At 37.5% G+C, this 27,539-nt stretch overlaps 1 protein-coding gene and 1 non-coding gene across 7 annotated transcripts in view; both read left to right on the top strand.

The window, feature by feature from the left end:
* Erbb4 (erb-b2 receptor tyrosine kinase 4) overlaps nucleotides 1-27,539 on the top strand; it is a 1,069,446-nt gene that overhangs the window by 717,613 nt on the left and 324,294 nt on the right. For all 6 annotated transcript variants that reach the window (XM_087567483.1, NM_001437634.1, NM_021687.3 and 3 more), the window contains 1 exon segment: nucleotides 26,649-26,714. In XM_087567483.1, the coding sequence (XP_087423609.1) occupies nucleotides 26,649-26,714 (66 nt within the window).
* LOC120094945 (U6atac minor spliceosomal RNA) lies at nucleotides 8,781-8,911 on the top strand. The gene has a single exon (XR_015630056.1). It is a non-coding gene; the product is annotated as a U6atac minor spliceosomal RNA (small nuclear RNA).

The following is a 27,539-nucleotide window of genomic DNA, read 5'->3' as shown; positions in this document are numbered from 1 at the left end:
GTGCACTGAAGCTCCCGGAAGGGGCGGCACAGGTCTTCCTGGTTGCTGCCGCTGCAGAGAGCCCCTGGGCAGCACCCCACGAGCGAACCTGAGCCTCGGGACCACAGGTAAGACCAAATTTTCTGCTGCAAGAAAGCTGCCTGGTGAACTCAAGACACAGGCCCACAGGAACAGCTGAAGACCTGTAGAGAGGAAAAACTACACGCCCGAAAGCAGAACACACTGTCCCCATAACTGACTAAAGAGAGGAAAACAGGTCTACAGCACTCCTGACACACAGGCTTATAGGACAGTCTAGCCACTGTCAGAAATAGCAGAACAAAGTAACACTAGAGATAATCTGATGGCGAGAGGCAAGCGCAGGAACCCAAGCAACAGAAACCAAGACTGCATGCCATCCTCGGAGCCCAATTCTCCCACCAAAACAAACATGGAATATCCAAACACACCAGAAAAGCAAGATCTAGTTTCAAAATCATATTTGATCATGATGCTGGAGGACTTCAAGAAAGACATGAACACACTTAGGGAAACACAGGAAATCATTAATAAACAAGTAGAAGCCTACAGAGAGGAATGGCAAAAATCCCTGAAAGAATTCCAGGAAAACACAATCAAACAGATGAAGGAATTAAAAATGGAAATAGAAGCAATCAAGAAAGAACACATGGAAACAACCCTGGATATAGAAAACCAAAAGAAGAGACAAGGAGCTGTAGATACAAGCTTCACCAACAGAATACAAGAGATGGAAGAGAGAATCTCAGGAGCAGAAGATTCCATAGAAATCATTGACTCAACTGTCAAAGATAATGTAAAGCGGAAAAAGCTACTGGTCCAAAACATACAGGAAATCCAGGACTCAATGAGAAGATCAAACCTAAGGATAATAGGTATAGAAGAGAGTGAAGACTCCCAGCTCAAAGGACCAGTAAATATCTTCAACAAAATCATAGAAGAAAACTTCCCTAACCTAAAAAAAGAGATACCCATAGGCATACAAGAAGCCTACAGAACTCCAAATAGATTGGACCAGAAAAGAAACACCTCCCGTCACATAATTGTCAAAACACCAAACGCACAAAATAAAGAAAGAATATTAAAAGCAGTAAGGGAAAAAGGTCAAGTAACATATAAAGGGAGACCTATCAGAATCACACCAGACTTCTCGCCAGAAACTATGAAGGCCAGAAGATCCTGGACTGATGTCATGCAGACCCTAAGAGAACACAAATGCCAGCCCAGGTTACTGTATCCAGCAAAACTCTCAATTAACATTGATGGAGAAACCAAGATATTCCATGACAAAACCAAATTTACACAATATCTTTCTACAAATCCAGCACTACAAAGGATAATAAATGGTAAAGCCCAACATAAGGAGGCAAGCTATACCCTAGAAGAAGCAAGAAACTAATCGTCTTGGCAACAAAACAAAGAGAATGAAAGCACACAAACATAACCTCACATCCAAATATGAATATAAAGGGAAACAATAATCACTATTCCTTAATATCTCTCAATATCAATGGCCTCAACTCCCCAATAAAAAGACATAGATTAACAAACTGGATACGCAACGAGGACCCTGCATTCTGCTGCCTACAGGAAACACACCTCAGAGACAAAGACAGACACTACCTCAGAGTGAAAGGCTGGAAAACAACTTTCCAAGCAAATGGTCAGAAGAAGCAAGCTGGAGTAGCCATTCTAATATCAAATAAAATCAATTTCCAACTAAAAGTCATCAAAAAAGATAAGGAAGGACACTTCATATTCATCAAAGGAAAAATCCACCAAGATGAACTCTCAATCCTAAATATCTATGCCCCAAATACAAGGGCACCTACATACGTAAAAGAAACCTTACTAAAGCTCAAAACACACATTGCACCTCACACAATAATAGTGGGAGATTTCAACACCCCACTCTCATCAGTGGACAGATCATGGAAACAGAAATTAAACAGTGATGTCGACAGACTAAGAGAAGTCATGAGCCAAATGGACTTAACGGATATTTATAGAACATTCTATCCTAAAACAAAAGGATATACCTTCTTCTCAGCTCCTCATGGTACTTTCTCCAAAATTGACCATATAATCGGTCAAAAAACGGGCCTCAACAGGTACAGAAAGATAGAAATAATCCCATGCGTGCTATCGGACCACCACGGCCTAAAACTGGTCTTCAATAACAATAAGGGAAGAATGCCCACATATACGTGGAAATTGAACAATGCTCTACTCAATGATAACCTGGTCAAGGAAGAAATAAAGAAAGAAATTAAAAACTTTTTAGAATTTAATGAAAATGAAGATACAACATACTCAAACTTATGGGACACAATGAAAGCTGTGCTAAGAGGAAAACTCATAGCGCTGAGTGCCTGCAGAAAGAAACAGGAAAGAGCATATGTCAGCAGCTTGACAGCACACCTAAAAGCTCTAGAACAAAAAGAAGCAAATACACCCAGGAGGAGTAGAAGGCAGGAAATAATCAAACTCAGAGCTGAAATCAACCAAGTAGAAACAAAAAGGACCATAGAAAGAATCAACAGAACCAAAAGTTGGTTCTTTGAGAAAATCAACAAGATAGATAAACCCTTAGCCAGACTAACGAGAGGACACAGAGAGTGCATCCAAATTAACAAAATCAGAAATGAAAAGGGAGACATAACTACAGATTCAGAGGAAATTCAAAAAATCATCAGAACTTACTATAAAAACCTATATTCAACAAAACTTTAAAATCTTCAGGAAATGGACAATTTCCTAGACAGATACCAGGTATCAAAGTTAAATCAGGAACAGATAAACCAGTTAAACAACCCCATAACTCCTAAGGAAATAGAAGCAGTCATTAAAGGTCTCCCAACCAAAAAGAGCCCAGGTCCAGACGGGTTTAGTGCAGAATTCTATCAAACCTTCATAGAAGACCTCATACCAATATTATCCAAACTATTCCACAAAATTGAAACAGATGGAGCCCTACCGAATTCCTTCTATGAAGCCACAATTACTCTTATACCTAAACCACACAAAGACACAACAAAGAAAGAGAACTTCAGACCAATTTCCCTTATGAATATCGACGCAAAAATACTCAATAAAATTCTGGCAAACCGAATTCAAGAGCACATCAAAACAATCATCCACCATGATCAAGTAGGCTTCATCCCAGGCATGCAGGGATGGTTTAATATACGGAAAACCATCAACGTGATCCATTATATAAACAAACTGAAAGAACAGAACCACATGATCATTTCATTAGATGCTGAGAAAGCATTTGACAAAATTCAACACCCCTTCATGATAAAAGTCCTGGAAAAAATAGGAATTCAAGGCCCATACCTAAACATAGTAAAAGCCATATACAGCAAACCAGTTGCTAACATTAAACTAAATGGAGAGAAACTTGAAGCAATCCCACTAAAATCAGGGACTAGACAAGGCTGCCCACTCTCTCCCTACTTATTCAATATAGTTCTTGAAGTTCTAGCCAGAGCAATCAGACAACAAAAGGAGATCAAAGGGATACAGATCGGAAAAGAAGAGGTCAAAATATCACTATTTGCAGATGACATGATAGTATATATAAGTGATCCCAAAAGTTCCACCAGAGAACTACTAAAGCTGATAAACAACTTCAGCAAAGTGGCTGGGTATAAAATTAACTCAAATAAATCAGTTGCCTTCCTCTATACAAAAGAGAAACAAGCTGAGAAAGAAATTAGGGAAACGACACCCTTCATAATAGACCCAAATAATATAAAGTACCTCGGTGTGACTTTAACCAAGCAAGTAAAAGATCTGTACAATAAGAACTTCAAGACACTGAGGAAAGAAATTGAAGAAGACCTCAGAAGATGGAAAGATCTCCCATGCTCATGGATTGGCAGGATTAATATAGTAAAAATGGCCATTTTACCAAAAGCAATCTACAGATTCAATGCAATCCCCATCAAAATACCAATCCAATTCTTCAAAGAGTTAGACAGAACAATTTGCAAATTCATCTGGAATAACAAAAAACCCAGGATAGCTAAAGCTATCCTCAACAATAAAAGGACTTCAGGGGGAATCACTATCCCTGAACTCAAGCAGTATTACAGAGCAATAGTGATAAAAACTGCATGGTATTGGTACAGAGACAGACAGATAGACCAATGGAATAGAATTGAAGACCCAGAAATGAACCCACACACCTATGGTCACTTGATTTTTGACAAAGGAGCCAAAACCATCCAATGGAAAAAAGATAGCATTTTCAGCAAATGGTGCTGGTTCAACTGGAGGGCAACATGTAGAAGAATGCAGATCGATCCATGCTTATCACCCTGTACAAAGCTTAAGTCGAAGAGGATCAAGGACCTCCACATCAAACCAGACACACTCAAACTAATAGAAGAAAAACTAGGGAAGCATCTGGAACACATGGGCACTGGAAAAAATTTCCTGAACAAAACACCAATGGCTTATGCTCTAAGATCAAGAATCGACAAATGGGATCTCATAAAACTGCAAAGCTTCTGTAAGGCAAAGGACACTGTGGTTAGGACAAAACGGCAACCAACAGATTGGGAAAAGATCTTTACCAACCCTACAACAGATAGAGGCCTTATATCCAAAATATACAAAGAACTCAAGAAGTTAGACCGCAGGGAAACAAATAACCCTATTAAAAAATGGGGTTCAGAGCTAAACAAAGAATTCACAGCTGAGGAATACCGAATGGCTGAGAAACACCTAAAGAAATGTTCAACATCTTTAGTCATAAGGGAAATGCAAATCAAAACAACCCTGAGATTTCACCTCACACCAGTGCGATTGGCTAAGATCAAAAACTCAGGTGACAGCAGATGCTGGCGAGGTTGTGGAGAAAGAGGAACACTCCTCCATTGTTGGTGGGATTGCAGACTGGTAAAACCATTCTGGAAATCAGTCTGGAGGTTCCTCAGAAAATTGGACATTGAACTGCCTGAGGATCCAGCTATACCTCTCTTGGGCATATACCCAAAAGATGCCTCAACATATAAAAGAGACACATGCTCCACTATGTTCATCGCAGCCTTATTTATAATAGCCAGAAAATGGAAAGAACCCAGATGCCCTTCAACAGAGGAATGGATACAGAAAATGTGGTACATCTACACAATGGAATACTACTCAGCTATCAAAAACAACGAGTTTATGAAATTCGTAGGCAAATGGTTGGAACTGGAAAATATCATCCTGAGTGAACTAACCCAATCACAGAAAGACATACATGGTATGCACTCATTGATAAGTGGCTATTAGCCCAAATGCTTGAATTACCCTAGATCCCTAGAACAAACGAAACTCAAGACGGATGATCATAAGAAAAAGTCTTAATGTGGCTTAAGCAAACATTGCTCAGTCGTGGCACAAAACCGCCATATATAAAAGAAAGAAAATGAAAACTGGGCTTCATCAAATTTAAGAACCTCTGTCTTTTAAAAGACATCATGTTTTAAAGAACCAAAGTGGCAGGAAATGTGAGCACGTCATACATGATGGATAATCTGCCTTCAGGATGTTAAAGGACTTAAAATTTTGATACCACACAAAGCAGAAAAGCAGTTAACATATGAGCAAAACTACTAATTTATATTTAACTATTAAAAAACACAAAATGCACTTAATCATGTCAACAGTTAAATGCACACCAAGTGCTACAGAACCACTCATACATTTTAATGATAAAATTAAAGACTGGCACAATCGTGAAAGAACATGAGTTTTCTGCTGCTGTGCATATAGGACTTTGAAATGTCACAACTACTTTGTAAAAATCAATCTTATGGTACCTTTTCTAGTTCCATGTTTTGATGTTGGATGCTCTAAGCATCAACACTATAGGTGTTTATCCAAGAAAAATGAGTACTGTGTCTTTAGTAACACATATCAATGTGATAGACACTTTCTAGCGAGAGCTGAAATGCTAACACATCTTAAATTGTCATCATTAGTGGACAAGTGAGATTTCACCATAGCTATCGAGTGGAAAAACTACTCAGTCAAACAAAGGGCAGATCTAGTGAGTCAACAGGCACTTGACATCTATCTGAAAATGATGCTTCCAAGTTTAGAGGAGGGGTCCTGGGGATATACATTCTGAATGGATCCAGTTATATACATCTGTAGGAAATGCAAGCTTATCTATAATGACAGGTAATAAATCCTCTAAGTGTTTGTCTGGAGTCTGAGGCATATATGGAAGGAGGAAGTGATTACAAACTTGTGTGTAGACATTTGAAGGTGGTGATATCATCATCATGCGGATTATAGGATGGTTTTGGGGCAAGAATACGAATCACGATGCATGCTTTAACTATTTTATTTAGTTTCAACCTCAACAAACCTTTCCAAAATATCCTGAACAATTTTCAGTGAACCACAATTATCAAATTAGCTATATATTTAGTGTACTGTTAATTAAATTTAAATAACTATAACATGTAAATTTTGTATACATGGTAAAGCCATTGAATGCAGAAAAAAAATGTGAATGCTTCACTCCTTCTTTAAATGAGGAAAAAGAATACCCTTGGCAGGGAAGGGAGACGCAAAGATTAAAACAGAGACTGAAGGAACACCCATTCAGAGCCTGCCCCACATTTGGCCCATACATATACAGCCACCCAATTGGACTAGATGGATGAAGCAAAGAAGTGCAGACCGACAGGAGCCGGATGTAGATCGCTCCTGAGAGACACAGCCAGAATACAGCAAATACAGAGGCGAATGCCAGCAGCAAACCACTGAACTGAGAATAGGTCCCCTATTGAAGGAATCAGAGAAAGAACTGGAAGAGCTTGAAGGGGCTCGAGACCCCAAAAGTACAACAATGCCAAGCAACCAGAGCTTCCAGGGAATAAGCCACTACCTAAAGACTATACGTGGACTGACCCTGGACTCTGACCCCATAGGTAGCAATGAATATCCTAGTAAGAGCACCAGTGGAAGGGGAAGCCCTGGGTCCTGCTAAGACTGAACCCCCAGTGAACTAGTCTATGGGGGGAGGGCGGCAATGGTGGGAGGGTTGGGAGGGGAACACCCATAAGGAAGGGGAGGGGGGAGGGGGATGTTTGCCCGGAAACCGGGAAAGGGAATAACACTCGAAATGTATATAAGAAATACTCAAGTTAATAAAAAAAAAAATAATCATCAGCTCGATCAGCAGCCCAGCCTTAGCAAGAATGGAGTGTCAGCTAGTACTAGTCTGGCTGCCATTGTTCTTGTTCCCTGACCTCAAAAAAAAAAAAAAAATGATAGGTTAAGAAAAACAGTTAAATTTCTTAAACAATATCTACAGTCAGCAGATTAAAGGTGGGAACATGGGAGGTGGTCCTTACTGGGGAAGGTGACACCAATTTTTTGTTTAGTGACAAAATAGTCAAACATGAAAAGAAACACACAAATATATCGATATGTACTCAAGGTAAATTAAAAATATGTGTGTATGTGTTTGTGTACATGTGTGTATGAACACATATGCATCCATGTATGCATATGTGCAAGTGTGTTATAAAATACATATATGCATGCAATAACAATCAATGAAAAGAGAAGCCATGAATTAGAAGAGTAGGGCAGGGTACAGGGTAGGGGTTGATTACGAAACAGAAAGGATAACTGTTGTAATTACATTACAATTTCCAAAAAAAAAAAGGAGTTAAATTATTATAAAGCCAAAGACTCATCATGAGTGGGCAAAGAAAACATTTTGATTCAAATTGGCTATTAATAAAGAAAGAGATTTCTCAGGCAACACGGAGTTGATTGTTTTTAAAGAAGCCCAGATTGCAGATAACACCTATTTGGTGTTCTCAAGCAACCGTGTGAATTGGATGTCAGCTATGCGGACTAGTCAGTGTTACCCTTGTGTGTCCTTTCTGGTTTGTTTAGAATGTGGGAAGAGCTGTGTCTGTCCCGCTCTGCAGCTGATCAGCACAGGTTTCATCACTGTGTGCCTGCCCATCTTTAATCAGCCAAAGAGACTGCAGGGAACTCAATTTCACAATGTGCTAGCATTTTCAGGTTTTTTATGTCCCTTCTCTATTAACTCTATTTTTTTCAATATTTCAATAAAACTTTGCTGCAAAGTAAACAGGTTACATAGAATAAGAACATTTTAGAGAAGACATTCAAGTAGCCTCTTTTTAATGACATGCTGAAAGTTATGCACATGCCTTTCCTCTCTTATTTCTGTATTTTTTTTTGCCTGTTCCTTAACCATTTCCTTCCTGGTACTTTCAACAGACATGGAGGGGAGCCTGCTGACTACCTCAGAAGGTAGACAGGGACTGTCCTATCTCCACAAGGACTCGGGTGGAGCTGAAATTGGAGATCAAGCTGCTGAGCCACTAAAGGAGCTTTTGCACCTAAATTGTTGTTAGCAGCTCTCTGCAGCTCTTATTTAATTCTCCTGCCTGGAAAGAGAAAGAAAGAAGAAATTGTGTTCTCTTTAGGGGTGATTCTTTTGCCAATTGAAGGCACGCTTTTTAAGTAGTGAAGAAAAAATGGAGAGGAAATTATGCAGTGACATTTCTCTTAAAGTTCTATTTAAAATACAAGTAAAAGAAATATATAAAAGAAGTATCAGGAATGAATCAAAACACACAAAAGAAAATCCATCTCAAAAGTAGGTCTTCTGATCTGTCACTCTTATTTTCCTACTTCGTCATGCTTTATTAAACGTAGATTTTCATCTAGTATTTTGTTCAAAAACCTTTTCTGTAGAATTAACTTGAGTGCTGTATGAAAGCAGAGAAGGCTAGAGTTCCTCTTAACAAGTATGAAAGGGGCCCTTGGCCTGACAACACACATATAGTTAAGACATTGCCTTTGTCTTCATGGTATATAGAATTAATTTGAAATTTGTAATATGAAGTAGAATATAGCAGTAAATTAGGCATCTAAATACAAGACAGTGTATACTTTTCAGAGTTAAAAAAATGACTTTATAAGGAAAACCATTTCAATAAACATTAACAATTAACATGTCTACAGTTCTCAATTTCACTAAATCTCACCTAGTTCATTGGAAATATCGCCATTTATTTGTGATAGCATATAAACAGTGTAGACAGACTTCTACAGTCATTGTCAACAGGGACCTGTCTACTTTGGTTCAGTGGGAAATATTAATATTAATTGATACCATTTAGTTCATATCATGTTTATGAAACAGAAAATCAGTTAACCACCACCACAGTCTATAAGCAAATGCACATGGAGTTTTTGGGACAGTGAACGATGTTGTAACAGGGACACATTTCTAATGTTCTTCACATTCACATGTAGCCCCTTTGTTTCTGGCCTGATTTTTGTTTTTTGGAGGGGCTTTTTTTTGTTTGTTTGTTTGTTTTCTCATTCATCACAAACGTCACAGACTTTTGCAAAGGTTGCCAGACAACTTTTTCTAACTTTAGATAATCTATCTCTTAAGTGACTGGATAACTGTCTTTGTTCATTTTCTCACTTTACAGTCTCAACTGATGATTAATTTCTCTGCCTCATAAAGCCCTCTAAATATCAGTTAGCACACAATCACACCGTAAACTAGGTATTATGTTAGATAAAGCTTGTTTTTCTGTGTACATTTTAATGTCATTGGGGCATTCACCTCTTCTTTAAGTAAAGTATGATTCTCTTCTTGGCTGTAGCACTAATTAAATGCTTGGTTATCTTGGTTGAGTATTTGGAACTTGAAGCATGTATCCCTGGGTTGACTCTCACACGTATCTCTTCTTGTTTGACAAAAGTTATTAAGCTTCTCTGGCCTAATCATTGCGATCTGCAGTAGTTTGTTCTTTTCGATGTTTTTATAAAAATTATAATTCCTGGAATCATGCTTTTATATTACAGACTGAAAACAGAAGGCATCTAAACTGTGATTTATTCCTTCACATATTAACTGATGATGATTTTAATATTATCTTTCAAATAATTACAAAGCCAAAGTTTCTATTTGTAAAACAAAAATTCAGGGATTAATTATGGGCAATTTGGTTTACATCTGTTTTTACATGATCTGTAATAGAATACCATAGGTATATAATCAGCTTGAGAAATAATCACTTGTCTTATTTTTCTATAAACAATAACTCAATTTCTGGGTCTATCTAGCATTACAGCACTATGAAATACCACTGAAATAACTTGTTGATGGAATCAGATTTGTAATGTATTATTAATACATTATCCCTGGATTTCATGTGTATGAACTTTTCGTATATGAACTTCAAAGGTGATTTAATAAAAACATTCCCCATGAAGACATTTTAGGTTTATTAGTTATTATAATTATCCCTGGTTCACTTTCTTTTAACCTCCATCAATTTTAAAATCACATTTTCATTCCTCAGGCTTGCAGTAGCCTTTTAGAAATGAAATGTGTTCACTAATTATGGGCTGTTTGTACTTTAACTGTGAAGACTTGAATGTATAGAGTTAATGAGAGTGAGACAGGAACAGATAGAGAGGCAGAGACAGACAGACAGACAGACAGACAGACAGACTGGCAGGCAGGCAGCCACGCACGCATGCACGCACGCACACACACACGACACATGCGACACATAAAACACAGTCTCTTAACAGCTGAGCCTTGGTGGCTGATAGAAAACTTGAAGGAAGTATTATGCAGGGTGTGACATCTGTCCTCAGAAGGGCTTGTTTAATATAGTGCTATGGAACTACCTAATCTGTTCCAATTTGCTACCCATTTTTCTTTGTTATCTGTCTCGGGGATGTCTCATCTCCCCAACCGACTGCTACAGGCTAGCAATCTGTAACAAAAACTCTGTCTCAATCTCAGAGATAATATAAAAGGGAGGCTACAAGATTAATGACCCACGTCATAATTATAGAGCCTCAAACCACAGGCCTTATAAGGCATTTTTGAATTGAAGTCTTTCTGAGTTGAAGAAGTCATGTGGGTGCCGGGCTGTGAAAATATCTCTTAGTAAAAGAGATGCTGGTTTATTCAATTTAGGCATACCACTGTGTTTTTAGCAGGGTTAGAAATGATAGTGAAGAAATGGTTTCTTCTTTTACGGAAGTTAGAATAATTTTGTCCATCTTATTACTCCACGGTAAAGCCAGATCTTATTAATCCAAAGAGGAGCAAGAGCTGTTCTTGGAGCAAGGTGATAACAGAGGCTCTTGACGCACAATATCTCACACCTGTCTCACAGGTACCTTCTCATGTCTATAATGAAGAAGAACCAGTTTACACTGACACTTAAGAACTAACTACTCTTCATGCTAATCATTATAAATATAGACATTCTCAAAATTTTCCCTTATTAACTATCACATTTTTATATCTAACTGATGTCTTATCTCCTTGAATCAAAATGTTGTCTCATGTGTTCCTACATATGTGTGTGCACACTCATGGACACACCTGCATACCTGTGTGTGCATGCACATAAAATTACTGTGGTGTCATAGTACTCATTCATCAATAATCACAAAACTTGTGGGAAGACAATTCTTAGACCAGAGAGCTGAAAGAAGTCAAAACAAATTGGGATCCAAATTTGTTTCCATCAATCAATGGGGAAGAAGAACAAAAGACGACATCCTTATGAGAAAAGAAAGCTAGGGATGGAGATATGGTATGAGAAGGACTTCAAAGAAAGATTCAACAAATGCTGATGCAGGCAGTGCTTCGGATCCCATGTGATGTGCTTGACTGGAATATTGGTTTCAATAACAAGTCTGTCAAATGCAACACTACTAACGTACTAAACATGTGAGAGTTTATAGTCGTTTAGGGATCTCAAACAGTTAACCAGCCACCTAACGAATACAGAGGATCCTTTGGGCCTTGACCACACTATCAATGATATCCAATTCTTTGAAAACACACAAACATTTCCTCCATCGGTGGGTCTCTGTCTCCCTCTTAGAAAGTACACCTTGACATAGCCTCTGGCTCCTTTCCGTTCTTCAGTGTAACCGTTCTGAAGTAAGAACACTGTCGAGTTGCAGGATCTGGAAGATTTCTTTGGGTTCAAGATTTAAGGAAAAGTCTTGCTGAAACTCTGGTCTTCACACTTTTTTCAAGGTGTGGTGAAATCTTGTCCTCACAGGCCAGCTTGGACAAAGCATCTCTTTCCTACTGCTTGTTCTTTATCACACAGCTCATCACTTCCAGCCTGTCCTATGGAGTTTCATCTGCCTTTTTTTTCACTCTATCTCCTTTAATTCTCTTTACTATGTTGTGATAATTTTTACACACAATGTTGGGAACAAGCAGTGATATCAGATATTTAAAATATGGTATTCCAGTCCATTATATCTAACCTATCTGTGACGTAGGTATTACCATCTGTCTTCCATGTCTTTTCGGAAAATAAGCTGTTAGGTAGTTCCTTGCTCAAGATCACAACAATTGTAAATATTATGGGCTAGAGACAGACAAAGCAGTTTCCAATACTTACATCCTCCTCTCTTACCAGCACTTAATTAAAGCTTGTGTCTTTTCTTCTGTCATTTTTTTCTCCTTTATGTCTTACCAGCACTTACTTAAGTGTTCCAGCCATGAAGAATGAATGACACTCAGGAGAATAGGTAATGGTTCTGTACATTGGCTATGTCCTCAATGGTATTTTAAATTCTCTAATTGTGGAAGTGGTAGAATAACACATAGCAGAACCAAAGCAATTGCCAATTAGAAATTTAAAAACAAGCAAAATTCCCCTTAAATTTTAACCACACGCTAGTGTCCAGAAAGCTGATGTGTAATAAAAGAACCGTCTCTGGCATCGCGAAGGTTGTCTTCTAGTTTCTCTCCTTCAAAGATAAAAATCAAAGGATATTATTTATATTGCAATTTGAACAAACCCTAGGAGGTTTGTGCTAAACAGTCTGTAATGTAGAATGTAGTTCATGCTCAATGCATGGTAACATAAGGTGCTGATACTATCAACAATAGATTACTCAGCCTGATGTAAACATCTATGCTTATTTAAAAAAAATCTGTGATATTCAGAGTACAAGAGCAAAGTCACAGTAGGAGAGGTTAATTAACCTATCTGTGAGATAACACAGCCAATGATAGGTGAAAATTGAAATGCGGGCACATCTCATTGCAAGTGGACTCTGTGTTTGATTGTATATCTATGTGTTTACGTGAAAAACTGGTTTAGAACTACATATGTTGGCATTTATATCACTGCCAACCCATGTGACTCTGTTCATTTGGAGTCATTGTTTTATCTACCAAATTCTTGCAAAATCTGAGTGGTTAACCACCATTAGGGATTTGTTACTCTTCTAGGACTGCACGATTTACATATAAGAAAAAGCATATTTCAAATCTTTAATCCACCTCGGTGATTAAAAGGTCAAATATGATAGATGTGTTCAGAGACCTTTGGCACATTGCACGGACCAGCCCATCAGTCTGAGCCAGCCAGGACATCAATTCTTTCATCAGATTTTCTGATCTATGAGCCACTCATCTAGAAATTCATACAACTACTCCAGATCCCATTTAGTCCTTTCAAGGAGTCGATGTTGAAAGACATGCTCAAGTTCTTTGTGACATCCAAAGCATTGCTTTACAAGCTCAAAAGCTTCTGAAAATATGACTATAAATTAGTATTATTTTCTTAACTCTAATTTTAATTAATGATATGTACTGATATCTACATCACTGGAGAAAAATCATAAATTAAAATAGGTAACTGAATTATGCTACATATAATTGAAGACCTCGTCACCCTAACATAAAGACAGTAAACAAAGCCAGTAGGGGATACACATGAAAGGACAATGCCATGAATAAAAGTAGGAGATAGGACCCTGGAGGCATGGAGGACAGGGCTGAGTATTGTAGGATCTTGAACACCCAAGTAAGGGCCATTGCTTTTTTTTATTATTATTTTTGACAAAAGTCACAACACTTCTCTACATTTATTCTTCAAACAAAGGGAAAGAACTACAGATATACATTGGACTGCAAAAATAAAGATCCTTTTTACAAAATGAGAGAATATGTTTTGCATTCCAGATGACTGAGAGCTCTACATTTGGTCTAAGAACCCCAACATTTCAAAAAAATGACTAGCCCACTCTGCCACTGGCTGCTGTTCCTAAAAGCATTCAATAAAAGAAATTTTGCCTCCTTAGTCCTGTCTTGGAATAATGCAGACTAAGCAAAAATACTGGAATAGACTAGATCAAAGCTTATTTTCAGGCATCCCATGTATCTTTAGCAAAGGTAAAAAATCCAACAGGTGAGTTTTGTATGTCAGGGTGGGTCAGCTCACTGTCAGTCATCTGAGGATATACTTCTTTTAGCTAAACCACCAACCCAAGAGTTCTTTCTTATTGAATATTTTATTTACATTTCAAATATACTCTTTAGTATGTGCAGATTTAGCTAAAGACATCCAGGAGTAAAAAGACAGTGTTTTCAACAAATGGTGCTGGTTCATCTGGTGGACAAGCATGTAGAAGAATGCAAATCTATCCAAACTTTTCTCTTTATACAAAGCTCAAGTCCAAGTGGATCAAGGACCTCCATATAAAACCATATATATTGAAGCTAATAGAAGAGGAAGTGGGGAAGAGCCTCAAACACACTGGCACAGGGGAAAATTTCCTGAACAGAACACCAAAATCTTATGCTCTAAAATCAAGAATTGACAAATAGGACCTCATAAAATTGAAAAGCTTCTGTAAGGCAAAGAACACTGTCAAGAGGACAAAACAGCAACCAACAGATTGGTAAAAGATCTTTACCAATCCAACATCTGTTAGAGAGCTAGTATCCAATATAAACAAAGAACTCAAGAAGTGAGATTTCAGAGAACCAAATAACCCTATTAAAAATTGGGTTCAGAGCTAAACAAAGAATTCTACACTGAGGAATATTGCCAGGAAGCACCTAAAGAAATGTTCAACATCCTTAATCATCAGGGAAATGCAAATCAAACAACCCTGAGATTCCACCTCACACCTGACAGAATGGCTAAGATCAAAAACTCAGGTGACAGCAGATGCTGGTGAGGATGTGGAGAAAGAGGAACACTCCTCCATTGTTGGGGGAATTTCAATCTGGTACAACCACTCTGGAAATCAGTCTGGAGGTTTCTTCGAAAACTGGACATTACACTATACCTCTCCTGGGCATATAACAGAAAGATACCCCAAAATATAACAAAGACACGTGCTCTACTACGTTCATAGCAGCCTTATTTATAATAGCCAGAAGTTGGAAATAACCCAGATGTCCTTCAACAGAGGAATGGATACAAGGCCATTGCTTTTGTTTTGAGATGTAGAAGGCAAGCTGATGTTTCATGGTCTGACAGAGATTTCGATGTCTATACTGATTACAGATCATAAGTAGGTCAAGGTATAAGTTAGGCCAAAATTAAATTTCTATCTTAATCCAAGTATTAGATTTTTGGAAAGCAGCATTATGGTAATTTACTAATTTACTCTGTCCTGACTTCCATATGTACCTCAAATTCCCATCATTGCCTTTCTTTTCCAGATTGATTCTATTTGCAGGCACACATAAGAGAAATTCAAAGTTGCAAGGGCTTAGCACTTTCAAAATTGTGCCACATTGACTTGCAAGTTAGCTCTTCCAATAGAACCACCCTTCCCTGATATAATTCTAAAGAGAATGATGTACTGTGGTAGCCATTGACTAGAAGTCAAGTATTGAGTCGCTGCATAAGGAATGTGTAGAACTGAAGACTAAATTTGATGAGTTTTCTACTTCTGTTCAAAATGTATCTACATCATTTAAGAATAAACGATATTCTAAATCATTGACTAATAATATAAATGTTTCTAGTATTTTTAAAATATCTAGTTTAACAACCAACCTTGACATTACATAGCCCCTCTTCAGTGATGTTATTACTTAAAATATCTCAGTTGAATAACTCATTATTTAGTTGACTATGGCATAAAATAAACTCAGAATGTTCGTTTTCAAAATTCTTGAATATATTCTTAAATTCAAAATTCTTAAATATATATATATATATATTAATTCTTCACTGCCAAAGATCAGGGAGGGGACCTTCATAAAAGCCAGTTCAAAAAAAAAACTGTAAGAGCCACAGATCAGTGAGGTCCAGGGTTCATCTGTAACTTCTGTATATTCCAAAACCATGAACTTATGAACCCAGAACAATTGTGGTTATTTTTGGGAACATGGAGGAGAAGTAACTCATAAGACTCACCCCTTCCTGGTGAGCTCTTGACTAACAGTTGACTGCTTTTAATGGAGGGAGAATGAATTTTCTGTAAGGTTGTGATTGCTGATCAGGCAATCAAGTTCAGAGTGGGTTCCTGTACGGACTGGTTTTGTGTGTCAACTTGACACAAGCTGGAGTTATCACAGACAAGGGAGCCTCAGTGAGGAAATGTCTTCATCAGATTCTGCTGTAAGGCATTTTCTCAATTAATGATCAAGTAGGGAGGGCCCTTTGTAGGTGGTGCCATACCTGGGCTTGTTGGTAGTCTTGGGTTCTATAAGGAAGCAAGCTGAGCAGGCCAGGTGAAGCAAGCCAGTAAGTAAAATCCCTCCATGGCCTCTGCATCAGCTCTTACTTCCTGAGCTGCTTGAGTTCCAGTCCCGACTTCCTTTGGTAATGAACAGCAATGAGGAAGTATAAGCTGAAAAAACCCTTTCCTCTGCAACTTGCTTCTTAGTCACGATGTTTGTGCAGGAATACCTTCCTATACCTGTGAGTATATGGGAGGCAATAGGAAATTTTTTTTAAAGATTTATTTATTTATTTATTTATTTCATGTATGTGTGTACACTGTCGCTGTCTTCAGACACACCAGAAGAGGGCATCGGATCCCATTACAGATGGTTGTGAGCCACCATGTGGTTGCTGGGATTTGAACTCAGGACCTCTGGAAGAGCAGTCAGTGCTCTTAACCACTGAGCCATCTCTCCAGCCCCCTAGGAAATTCTTAAATGATTGATAAAATACAATAAGATGAGACAAAAATTGAAAGAAAAACTGCAATTAATTTCCATAACACATAATGTTGGAATAAATAATCAATAGATGTTTAAAAAGAAGTTCTTATATGAAGGGGTAGATCATACTCAAATCATAAAATGGAGCAACTCCAAAGAACAGAAACGTCATTAATTCCTGAAAGTGTGTCATTTTCTGGAATCCCATTGTGATTTTTACTACTCATCAGGAGCTCCTGCTTATTTAAATTTGAGAATATGCATAAATTTTACTGCTATAGGGGTAAAGAAAAATACAGAAATATTCTATAAATCAGAAAGACATCACAGGAAAATAAGACAGATTGATTTTTATTTTACCATCAGTAAAGCAGAAGGAATAGAAGTCCAGCATCTGACCACATTTAAAACAAGAGTATAACCAAAAGTGTGGCCAAGATCCTAACCAAGCATGGCGATACATGCCCAGTCACAAACATATATGCTGCTCTCTGTTCCTGTGGACCCAGCAGTACGTGAGTCTCTAGCATTGCTTTCTGAAAACATGGTTTTTAGTGCCTTGTGCCACAGCGAAATAAATATCTCACACAGACTGCTAAGGCTAAGCCCTGACATTATGAAACCCTAATAAAGAAAACCTTTTGTTAGCAAACTCTATCATTTCAATATCTCCAAGACTTAATCCAAATCCACGAAACCTTGGCTAAGTCAAGTCCAGGTGATTAGATGGCAGATATGAACATGATAGAAAGCCGCACCACAGCTCTAATCCTCATGTAAAATAACCCGATATCCCAACGTTATTACCCACAGAAGCAGGGTTCATCCAGAATGCTAAAAATGAATTAGGTCAGTCCGTGAGTATGAACATCTCATCTCTTACACTTCAGCACTGGAAAAACTAGGCATTGGAATCAAACTGAGGAATCCTATTCTCTGTATTTCCAAATCCTCCATGTTGTATAGATTTTATTAATAACAGATACTGAAGCTATAAAAGCCATGGACTTTTTCCCTGCTGGTTTTTAGGATATTGAAATCTTCTGTAAGGTGGGGCATTGACTTGTTCATCCTTCCTACACCAATAATAGAGACTGGTTCAACATAGACTTTCAATGAAATTTCTTCTTTTATGTTTTGAATTATATAGTTTTTCCTTAGTTCTATTCACATAAAAGTCTTTTTAAGAGGTCAAGTCTCTCAGTTTTCTAAAGGACTATGTAACAGTCTGAGGATGTGCCTGCATTGCCTCTAGCTAGTGGCAGTTTGAGGACATAATCCTTTATGCCTGCCAGTGGCTTCATATTTTGTGACTCTTCAGCTGTCTAGCCATATTACTCGCAGAGAACATTATGGGGTAGATATTGAATCCCATCTCTGCTGCCAGGCATTCACACAACAGGAAAAACTCGTAGCATGAATTTATGACTCTTAAAGCATAAAAGATGTTCAAGGACGCTAGTCCCCTAAAAGAACATGTGAAAGCCACATTTCTAATAGCATCTGCTGGGCCAGCATAAAAGATGAAAGTCCTTAGTCACTTTTGCTGTCTTCCATGATAAATCATAGATCATAAAAGCAGATGGATTATGTACGAATTAAAATAATACTGGAATACTGGTATGGGATAATTTAGATAGATAGATAGATAGATAGATAGATAGATAGATAGATAGGAAAGAAATAAAATTATTTATTTTGAATATTTTATTATTTCATATCTTTGAATGGAATGACATATGTTTGAATGGAATGACAGAAGATATTAATTTAAGTTGTTGCTATAATTAAGCCATTATAAAAACATCAAATATGTGTGCTTGTGTGTGTGTGTGTGTGTGTGTGTGTGAGAGAGAGAGAGAGAGAGAGAGAGAGAGAGAGATTGTGTATGTGTGTAGACGTATATAAGAATGGCCTATGTCTTATACACCTTTAAGGAATTTTTATTCTTCCATATTCATAGATTGCTCAGCAGACAATCTAGTTCTTGCAGCAGATGGTAAGAAATACAAAGACCCACAGACAGATGATATGAAGAGAGTAAAATATTAGTCTTAAATTCAATTTCTCCATCAGTTACACCATTCATAGCTCAGGGATTATGTGAAAGAGGAGGCAGAAAGAGTATAAGAATCAAAGGAGATGGAGGACTTCAAAAAGCAAGGACCTATAAATCAATAGTATTGATTTGCACTTCAATGTTTTTATAGGATTCCCAAGTTTGAGAACAAGTGGGTTTCCATTTCATTTGCCTTCTCTTGGGCTCTTCTCTTTCTCCTTATTTTTCTGGCCAACTCTGATGTATCAGTTTTTGTTTTATCTAATATATATTTTTCTATTGTCCCTCATGACCCACTTTGTTTTCTAATAAGAGACAGATGCAGGCGAATCTGGGTTGTTAGGGAAGTAGAAGGACTTGGGATGAGTAAAGGGAGGAGAAACTATCATCAGATAGATACATTATGTGAGAAAAAAAACCTATTTTCAATAAGGGAAATAAATAAAACTGTTTGCTTCATCAAAAAGGGACATTATTAAACTAAAGAGTGGAGAACCACCATGTTTGCTTGAGACGGATATGGATAAATTTTGACGGTGGTACCAAATTCATGATATAATTTTCCTCTTCATTCAGTCTAGGATCTGACATTTATTTTTTTCTCTTTAAAGAACTCATTTAAAAACCATACTTCTTGTAGTAGTTTATAAAACTAAATCACAATAAAATAGCAGGAATAAATACAATTTTTGTTTATTTCACCAGAATTCAGGACTGTTGAAAATTCTTTTACCTAGAAATAGAAAAAGTCTGTTTCAAGTAAGATGCTGGACTCATGTGATTCTTTGAGAGAAAAGCAGGGGTCACTTGGAGGCTTTTCCTCTCCTCTCACCAAGACTCCTGGTGATCTGTCTCATTATAGAGAATGTAAGGAATGATCAGCATGTCAGACATATAGCATTTTGCCATTTCACCAGACATTGCATGACCTTCTCAATGTGGGTCATCTTTGAAGCTCTGAAATCATTGTGAGTGGAACTGTTAAAAAAAATTGATTAGCATTAGTGTCCTGTCTGCAAGATATGATAGTGCATTGGTGAAACAAAACTTGTATTCGTAGCCAATCAAAATCTGGTTGGTCTTAAGGCCCACTCCACAAGTGGGAAACAATTCCCCACACTGCTTGGGTGATCAAGAATTGATAGCTAGTTTAACCTGACATTACAGTTCTACTAATGTAGCAAATGCTTCCTAATAACATTTTGCTGAACAGATCAGTTCCTTCCTCAGCTATCATCAGAAAAGCTTGCTTCTGTAACATAAGTGGGAACAAATACAGAGACCCACAGACAGACAGTGAGAAACCTCGGAGGACTCAGTCCTAAACTCCGTCAAATTTCCCTCTTCAAACTAAGAAAACTCTGAGAAAAAGAAGGCAGTAAGATCCTGAGGAGATAGAGGACACCAAGAAAACAAGGTCCTCTAAACCAACAGGACTGACAGGCATCTAATCTCACAGAGACCGGGGCACAGTACATAGGAACTGAGAAGGTCTTTGGCAGTCAGCATCCTAGAGCTGTAAGGAGAAATGGACAAAAGGCCTTATTCCAAACTGAGGAGTTATCTACAATTGATAACCACTGCAAATGAAAATTTAGTGTTCTTGAAGGGAGTCTCACTTGGGAAACAACTACTCTTAAGGGTAAACCGCATGCCCATCAGTATATTGTCAACAGAACATTAACAGCATTTTTGGAGGATTCTTATCAGGAGTTGTGTCAAGGTTTTGTTTTTACTGTTGAAATTTATGTTAGTTTTCATTTTATTTTATCTTTATATTTTTCTTCCTTTTGCTCTTCCAGACTTCTCTCTGTGTGTGTATCTCTGTCTGTCTGTCTCTGTCTCTGTCTCTATCTCTGTTTCTGTCTCTGTCTCTGTCTTTCTATCTCTCTTTGTCTGTCTCTCTATGCATATATATGTATATATATGCATATATATATATATATATATATATATATACGGGTATTATGGGTATGTGTCCCCTATATGTGTGTGTGTGTATATAATGTTTCAATAATATAGCAAATATATGTTATAAGATATAATATCTAATATATTTATATATTATAACATGTAATATGTAAAGTACACTATGCACTATCCAGTTTATGATATGTAATATGTAGTTTATGTATAATTTGTAATGTATAATGTATAATATATATACATATATATTATAGATTATAACTTAATGTTTTCAGGGATTTCAGATTGTCAACAAGTGGGACTCTGCCTCTATATCTGTTGCATTTGTTTGACTTAGGAACTTTTTCCTCTTCTTTTTCTTCATTTTATTCTATTCTTATGCATTAGTTTTTATCTGTATTATATTTTATCATATTTCTATATTATTTCTTAAAAGCCTGTTTTCTGGTGAGAGATCAAAAGAAGATTTGGATGAGAGGTGGTGTGGAGAGGAACTGAGAGGATTAGAGGGAAGCCAAGCAGTAATTAATATATTTTATGTGAGAACAAAATCGATCCTTAATAAAAACGAAACGTTTGAAAAAAGTTCATATTAAAATGACACTGTCTCTACTTATGATGTAACTATTAGGAAGAACAGTACAAGCATATGCCATAAATAATTAAAGTGTATTGAATTATTCTTTGACTCATACACAGAGAAACCTCTGAATCCAGGGAATCAAAGCTTTCCATTTCAAAACATGCCTAAGTTTATTTTAACGTTCATGAAATTGATAGTTCTATCTGTTTTCATTCAATATTTTACCTTTGATACTTTCTCTAGTAACTAATATATAAGAAAGTAACATTCATATGCGATTGTTAGAAATAGAGGAAAGGAGTGGAGCTGGCCAGGAGGTTTGCTGGTTAATTCTTGCCAGCTGAACTCATTGTTACTATAGAAACCCTGTACCACATTATACCTTTGATGGTTTTATGTAATAGAAATGGTGGGACTAAAAGCAATTAGGATGTTTTGTTCTCATTTAGGTTTTTGTTTTGTGCTGTTGTTATTGTTGCGTTTTGAGACAAGGCTTTACACAGCCCAGACTTGTGTTCAGAATCTACTACCTCTACTTCTACTGGAAATACTGGAAATGTGCGCCACCGCATGAGGCTTTCACACGTACTCAAAAACATTTAGCTATACATACCTATATACATACCTACATACGGTCCAGTTACCTACAAGGATCAGATCAGGTAGAGGAAAAGACAGCAAATGGTTACTTCCAAAAGAAGACTTTGCAGCAACTTGGTCACAGATGGCGACACTGACTGTATTGCAAGTAACGTAGAGAAAATAATGTTGGTCTTTCCTCTAAACGTGTGGTGTGTTCTCTGGACAGATAGAGGACAAGCTCCTCTATGACAGGAAATCCAGGTAGGACAGGCTGACCCTCGGTAAAAGCAGACACCAAGGAAGTAAACCTCCCCGGTGCAGTAGAAAGGGACATACCCAGCCCAGGCAGCCTTAACTGTGGGAACCAGCAGCTCACATTTGCAAAGGGCACGGAGGATGCCAAAAGTGGGCAGTCCTAGAGAAGCTGCCGGTGGCAGCATCCTTTCAGCAGTTAGAGAGGATTAGACAAATACCGATGAAAATGAAGACAACTGAAATTTCACAATGAGGATGTAAACAGGATGAAATTATTTACATCTCTTTGGGTGTGTACTATATAACATGTTTCAAGGTAGTTGAGCTCTGTCCTGATTATGTGATTAAAAATTACAGACATCATTTTCAGTGACATTTCACTTGTAAAAGTTTAAATGTATTTTGAATATATACACAATATCCATATTTTTTCGTGTAACATACTGACTCTGGAATCAAATCTCAGCTTAGTACCTGAGAATTTAAACAAAATTTTCAACTCCACCAAAAATGAATAGAATATTGAAGTAACAGTTACTGATTATATTTGGCATTTTCTATTTTCCTTTGATTTTTTTTATATTTTAATGAGTAACATTCTAGCTGTGAAGAGTAAAGTTAAACATTTTATTATTCCAAACACAATTAAAGAAGTCATAGATTAAATGGGAGATTATTCTCTACTCTAGATATCTTCAATTAACAGTGGATTTTCAATCCACTTGATGGATCGATCTAAAAGTTCTTAGTGAATCCATTAAAAAGCTTTATCTACTTTCTTAGAAAAAGTTTGTCCTCAAAAAAGTTCTCACTGCTTTTTATTCAGAATCACAGTGTTCTCTAATTCCCGCTGCTCTAAATAAGATTTATTTAGGTTTATTAATTTGATACAAAGGAACTTCAGTAAGTTTTTAATAATAATTATCATTATCACTGATTAAAATGATATTCTTTGGTCCAGATGGAATTCTTTTCCTGGCATCAAGAATGAGTTTGAATTGTGCGGATGTAATATGTTTAGATCCAAACAGGCAGATGGCAGAATGACAGGCCACAACACACTCATGATGTCAGTACTTCATCTCACCAACACTCGCCTTAAATAAACTGTGTTGCCAAAAGAATCCTCATACTGTTCAGAAGATAGCTAGACCTGAGAGCTTAATGAGTACGTGAGGTTGGACGTGGTTCTTTTCACTTCCAAAAATAGCCTCTCACATAGTCGAAGTTTCAGGCAAAGGAAGTGTGTCAGTCCTGTCTAGTTTAGCAATGAGAGCTGCTGATCTTTGTAGACTATCTTGGGTAATTTCATTAGACAGGGGAAACTGCTAAGTAGTAAGAATAGAAGGATAACCAAAGTGCAGATGTTTCACTCCTTCTTAAAAGGGGGAACAAAAATATTCATAGGAGGGGGTATGGAGGCAAAATTTGGAGCAGAGACTGAAGGAACAGCCATTCAGAGCCTGCCCCACATGTTGCCCATATATATACAGCCACCAAAACTAGATAAGATTGATGAAGCTAAGAACTACATGCTGACAGGAAACGGATATAGATGTCTTCTGAGAGACACAGCCAGAGCATGTCAAACACAGAGGTGAATGCTAGCAGCAAACCACTGAACTGAGAATGGGAACCCCGTTGGAGGAATTAGAGAAAGGATTAAAAGACCTGAAGGGGCTTAAGAACAACAATACCAACCAACCAGAGCTCCCAGGGACTAAACCACTACCCAAAGACTATATGGACTGATCTATGGCTCCAACTGCATATGTAGCAGAGGATGACCTTGTTGGGCACCAATGGAAGGAGAAGTCCTTGGTCCTGCCAAGGTTGCACCCCCAGTGTAGGGAAATGTTGTGGGGACAGGAAGGGGGAGTGGAAGGTGAAGGGGGACACTTTTAGAAAAAGGGGAGGGGATGGGATAGAGGTCTTATGGACAGAAACCAGGAAAAGTAATAACATTTGAAATGTAAATAAAAATATGTCCAATAAAAGAAAAAATACACATAAAACAGAATATGAACTATGAGAAAGGGGGCTAGCAGAAAGGGGAGATAGGGACAAAAGAAGGATATGGAGCAATTTTTAAACAAAATACATATAGGTTTTTTTAAACAAAATACATACATGTCCATACATGTATGAAAATGTCATAATCCACTGTTTTAACCATCAATATGCTCCTAATAAAGAAGACACCAGCCTCTTTTATGTCGATGTCTTAAGAACTTTAATTCACACAGCTTTCAATATTCTTCCATCCTCACCAAACATTTCATTTGTTTGTTCTTTTCTTTTATCTTATAACTTCTGTCTTCTTTTTTAAATTTTTTTTATATTAGATGTACTTCTTTACTTACATTTCAAAGCTTATTCCCCTTTCTGGGTTCCTGTCCATAAGCCTCCATTCCCTCCCCTCCCCCTCTCCCATGAGTATTCCCCCTATACTTTCCCCTTATTGTCACCCCCCCCATATTCCCCTGCACTGGGGGCCAACCTTGGCAGAACCAAGGGCTTCCCCTTCCACTGGTGCCCCAACAAGGCTATTCTCTGCTACATATGTAGTTGGAGCTCTGGGTCAGTCATATATAATCTTTCAGTAGTGTTTAGTCACTAGAAGCTCTGGTTGGTTGACATTGTTGTTTTTATGGGGTTGCAAGCTCCTTCAACTCTTTCAATACTTTCTCTAATTCCCCCCAAGGGGGTCCTACTCTCAGTTTGGTGGTTTGCTGCTAGCATTGACCTCTGTATTAAACATGCTCTGGATGTATCTCTCAGGAGAGATATATATCCGGTCCCTTTCCGCATGCATTTTCTAGCTTCATCAATCTTATCTAGTTTTGGTGACTGTATATATATGGGCCACATGTGGGTCAGGCTCTGAATGGCCATTCCTTGAGTCGCTACTCTAAACTTTGCTTCCATATCCCCTCCTATGGATATTTTTCCCCCTTTTAAGAAGGAGTGGGAGCATTCACATTTTGGTCATCCTTCTCCTTGAGCTTCCTGTGGTCTGTGGATGGAGACACACCAATGAGAGAATAGGACCTTAATTTATTTTCTGTTACTTCAATAAATGGAATAAGGGAGAAAGGGTTTATTCCTACTCACAGTATAAGGATGCAGTTTATCATGGCAGGTGTCCTGGTTAATTTTTGCTAACTTGAGAAAAGCCAGAGTCATCTGAGAAGAAGGAATTGAAATTGAGAAAATGCTTCAACTAAACTGGCCTATAGATGAGTTTGTGGGGCATTTTCTTGATTAATGATTGACATAAGAGGGCTCAGATGACTATGGGTCATGCCCACATAAAAACGTAGGCTTAGCGGCCACATGGAGCAAATCAGGAAGCAGAGTTTCTGTTGCCATTCTTGTTTACAGGTTTCTGCTTGAATTAAAGTCTGCTTCTCTCAGTGATGAACTCTTACCTGGAAGTGTAAACTGAAATAAACTCCCCTCCCTGCTGGAAAAGAAAAACTTTAGTCTTTAATAGCTTTTCATGGATAAATCTAAAAAGAAGTCAGTGATGCACTGAAGTATGGAGTGAAATTCAGAAATAAGTTTCAAGGGAAGTCCTTTCACGTGGTTTCCTCAGTTAATGTGTTTATTTTATGTTTTCCTGGGAATCTCTATGTGGAACAGCTATGCCCACTAAGGCAAACAAATATGTAGATGAAACTCTCACCTTAAGTCTTATAGGATCCCGTCTGAAAAGTCAGATAACAACATTTAGACCCATATAGTTAACAGCTCACATTAAGCTTCCTAAAACTTAGCATTTTTTAATCTCCTTGATTTTACCTCTTATTTTGATATTTTATGATGTCCTTGAGTCATAGACCTCAGCTTCTTCCTTCAAACTATTATCCTTTAATTTTTAATATTTTTTTGTGAGCTTTGGAAGTTATAATAAGTAGAATGGATCAAAGAACCAGCAATACCCAATAATCAAAGTAAAAGCATGTAACTCTTTACTTGTTTAAAAGATGACATCTTGATTTATTTCCTTTTCACATAAAATGTAAGACCATTTCACATATCAGGACCCGGTGTTTCAGTTTCTGATTCAAAGAGCATTCAGGCTTTGGAACATAGGTGGACCTTTTTGGGAGGTTATATCTCAAATCCAGCATGACATAAAAGCCTCGTCCTGTACAAGAGTGTTTCGTTAAGAAGGGACAAGAGTGGAAAGCTATAGTGAACCTGACCTTTCAAACCCTCTTTCTCCTTCTGTGCAGGCGGAAGATGCCATAAGTCTTGCACTGGTCGATGCTGGGGACCCACAGAAAATCACTGCCAGACCTGTAAGTATGCAATAGGAAAAAGTAGAAGGTGTGAAACTGTCAATGGTGTCTGACGGAATCTTCTCACAATTCTCATTACCTGCAATGTGAAATGAGCTTAATTTGTTTCCATCCGAATAAGCTATTAGTGCATTGTTTTCAAATGAAACAGTGCATAATTGCTTCTTGATGTCTCTGTGGTTTCTCAGCCGATGACCACCACAGCACATTTGTCATGGCATCATCTCTGATTTTGAATTCTGGGTTTCAGTAAGACTAGGAGATTCAAATACATAAAAATTTATATTAAATCAATTTTGAGTAAACTGTCGTTGAAATAAATTTCCCAAGTACTTGAATTGTTGGTCATGGATAACAAAAAAGAAAACTAGAAGAATCCTGTGCCTGTTTATTCCAGGACCCAAATGTGGCACATATATGTAGACTACATGACTAATGGGTTTTCCATCACTACTTTTAACAACAAGATTTACTTTTAGATTGTGCTCTCTAGTAACATTTAATTTAATTGTGTGCGTGTGTGTGTGTGTGTGTGTGTGTGTGTGTGTGTGTGTGTGTGTTGGTCTGTGCACGTTAATGTAAACAGTAGTTTCTGGACTCAGTCTTTAACTAATATGTGCATTAAACTGCCATCATTGATAAGGCATTGGAAACAAAGTATGCCATTGCCAAGATCAAGGCTGGGACATGAATCTGTCCTTAGGGTATTTGCTGTATATGCATGAAACCCTGGTTTGATCTCTAAACCTTAACACTTATACAATTATTTTTACCATTCTTAATTTTCTACTCATACTCAAAATATACTGGCATTTAATCAACCTT

This window comes from Rattus norvegicus, chromosome 9, assembly GCF_021556685.1.
Source record: "Rattus norvegicus strain SHRSP/BbbUtx chromosome 9, alternate assembly SHRSP_T2T, whole genome shotgun sequence".
Classification (NCBI taxonomy): domain Eukaryota; kingdom Metazoa; phylum Chordata; class Mammalia; order Rodentia; family Muridae; genus Rattus; species Rattus norvegicus.
Note: the sequence above shows the minus strand (reverse complement) of the source record. Positions and strands in the feature narration are given on the sequence as shown.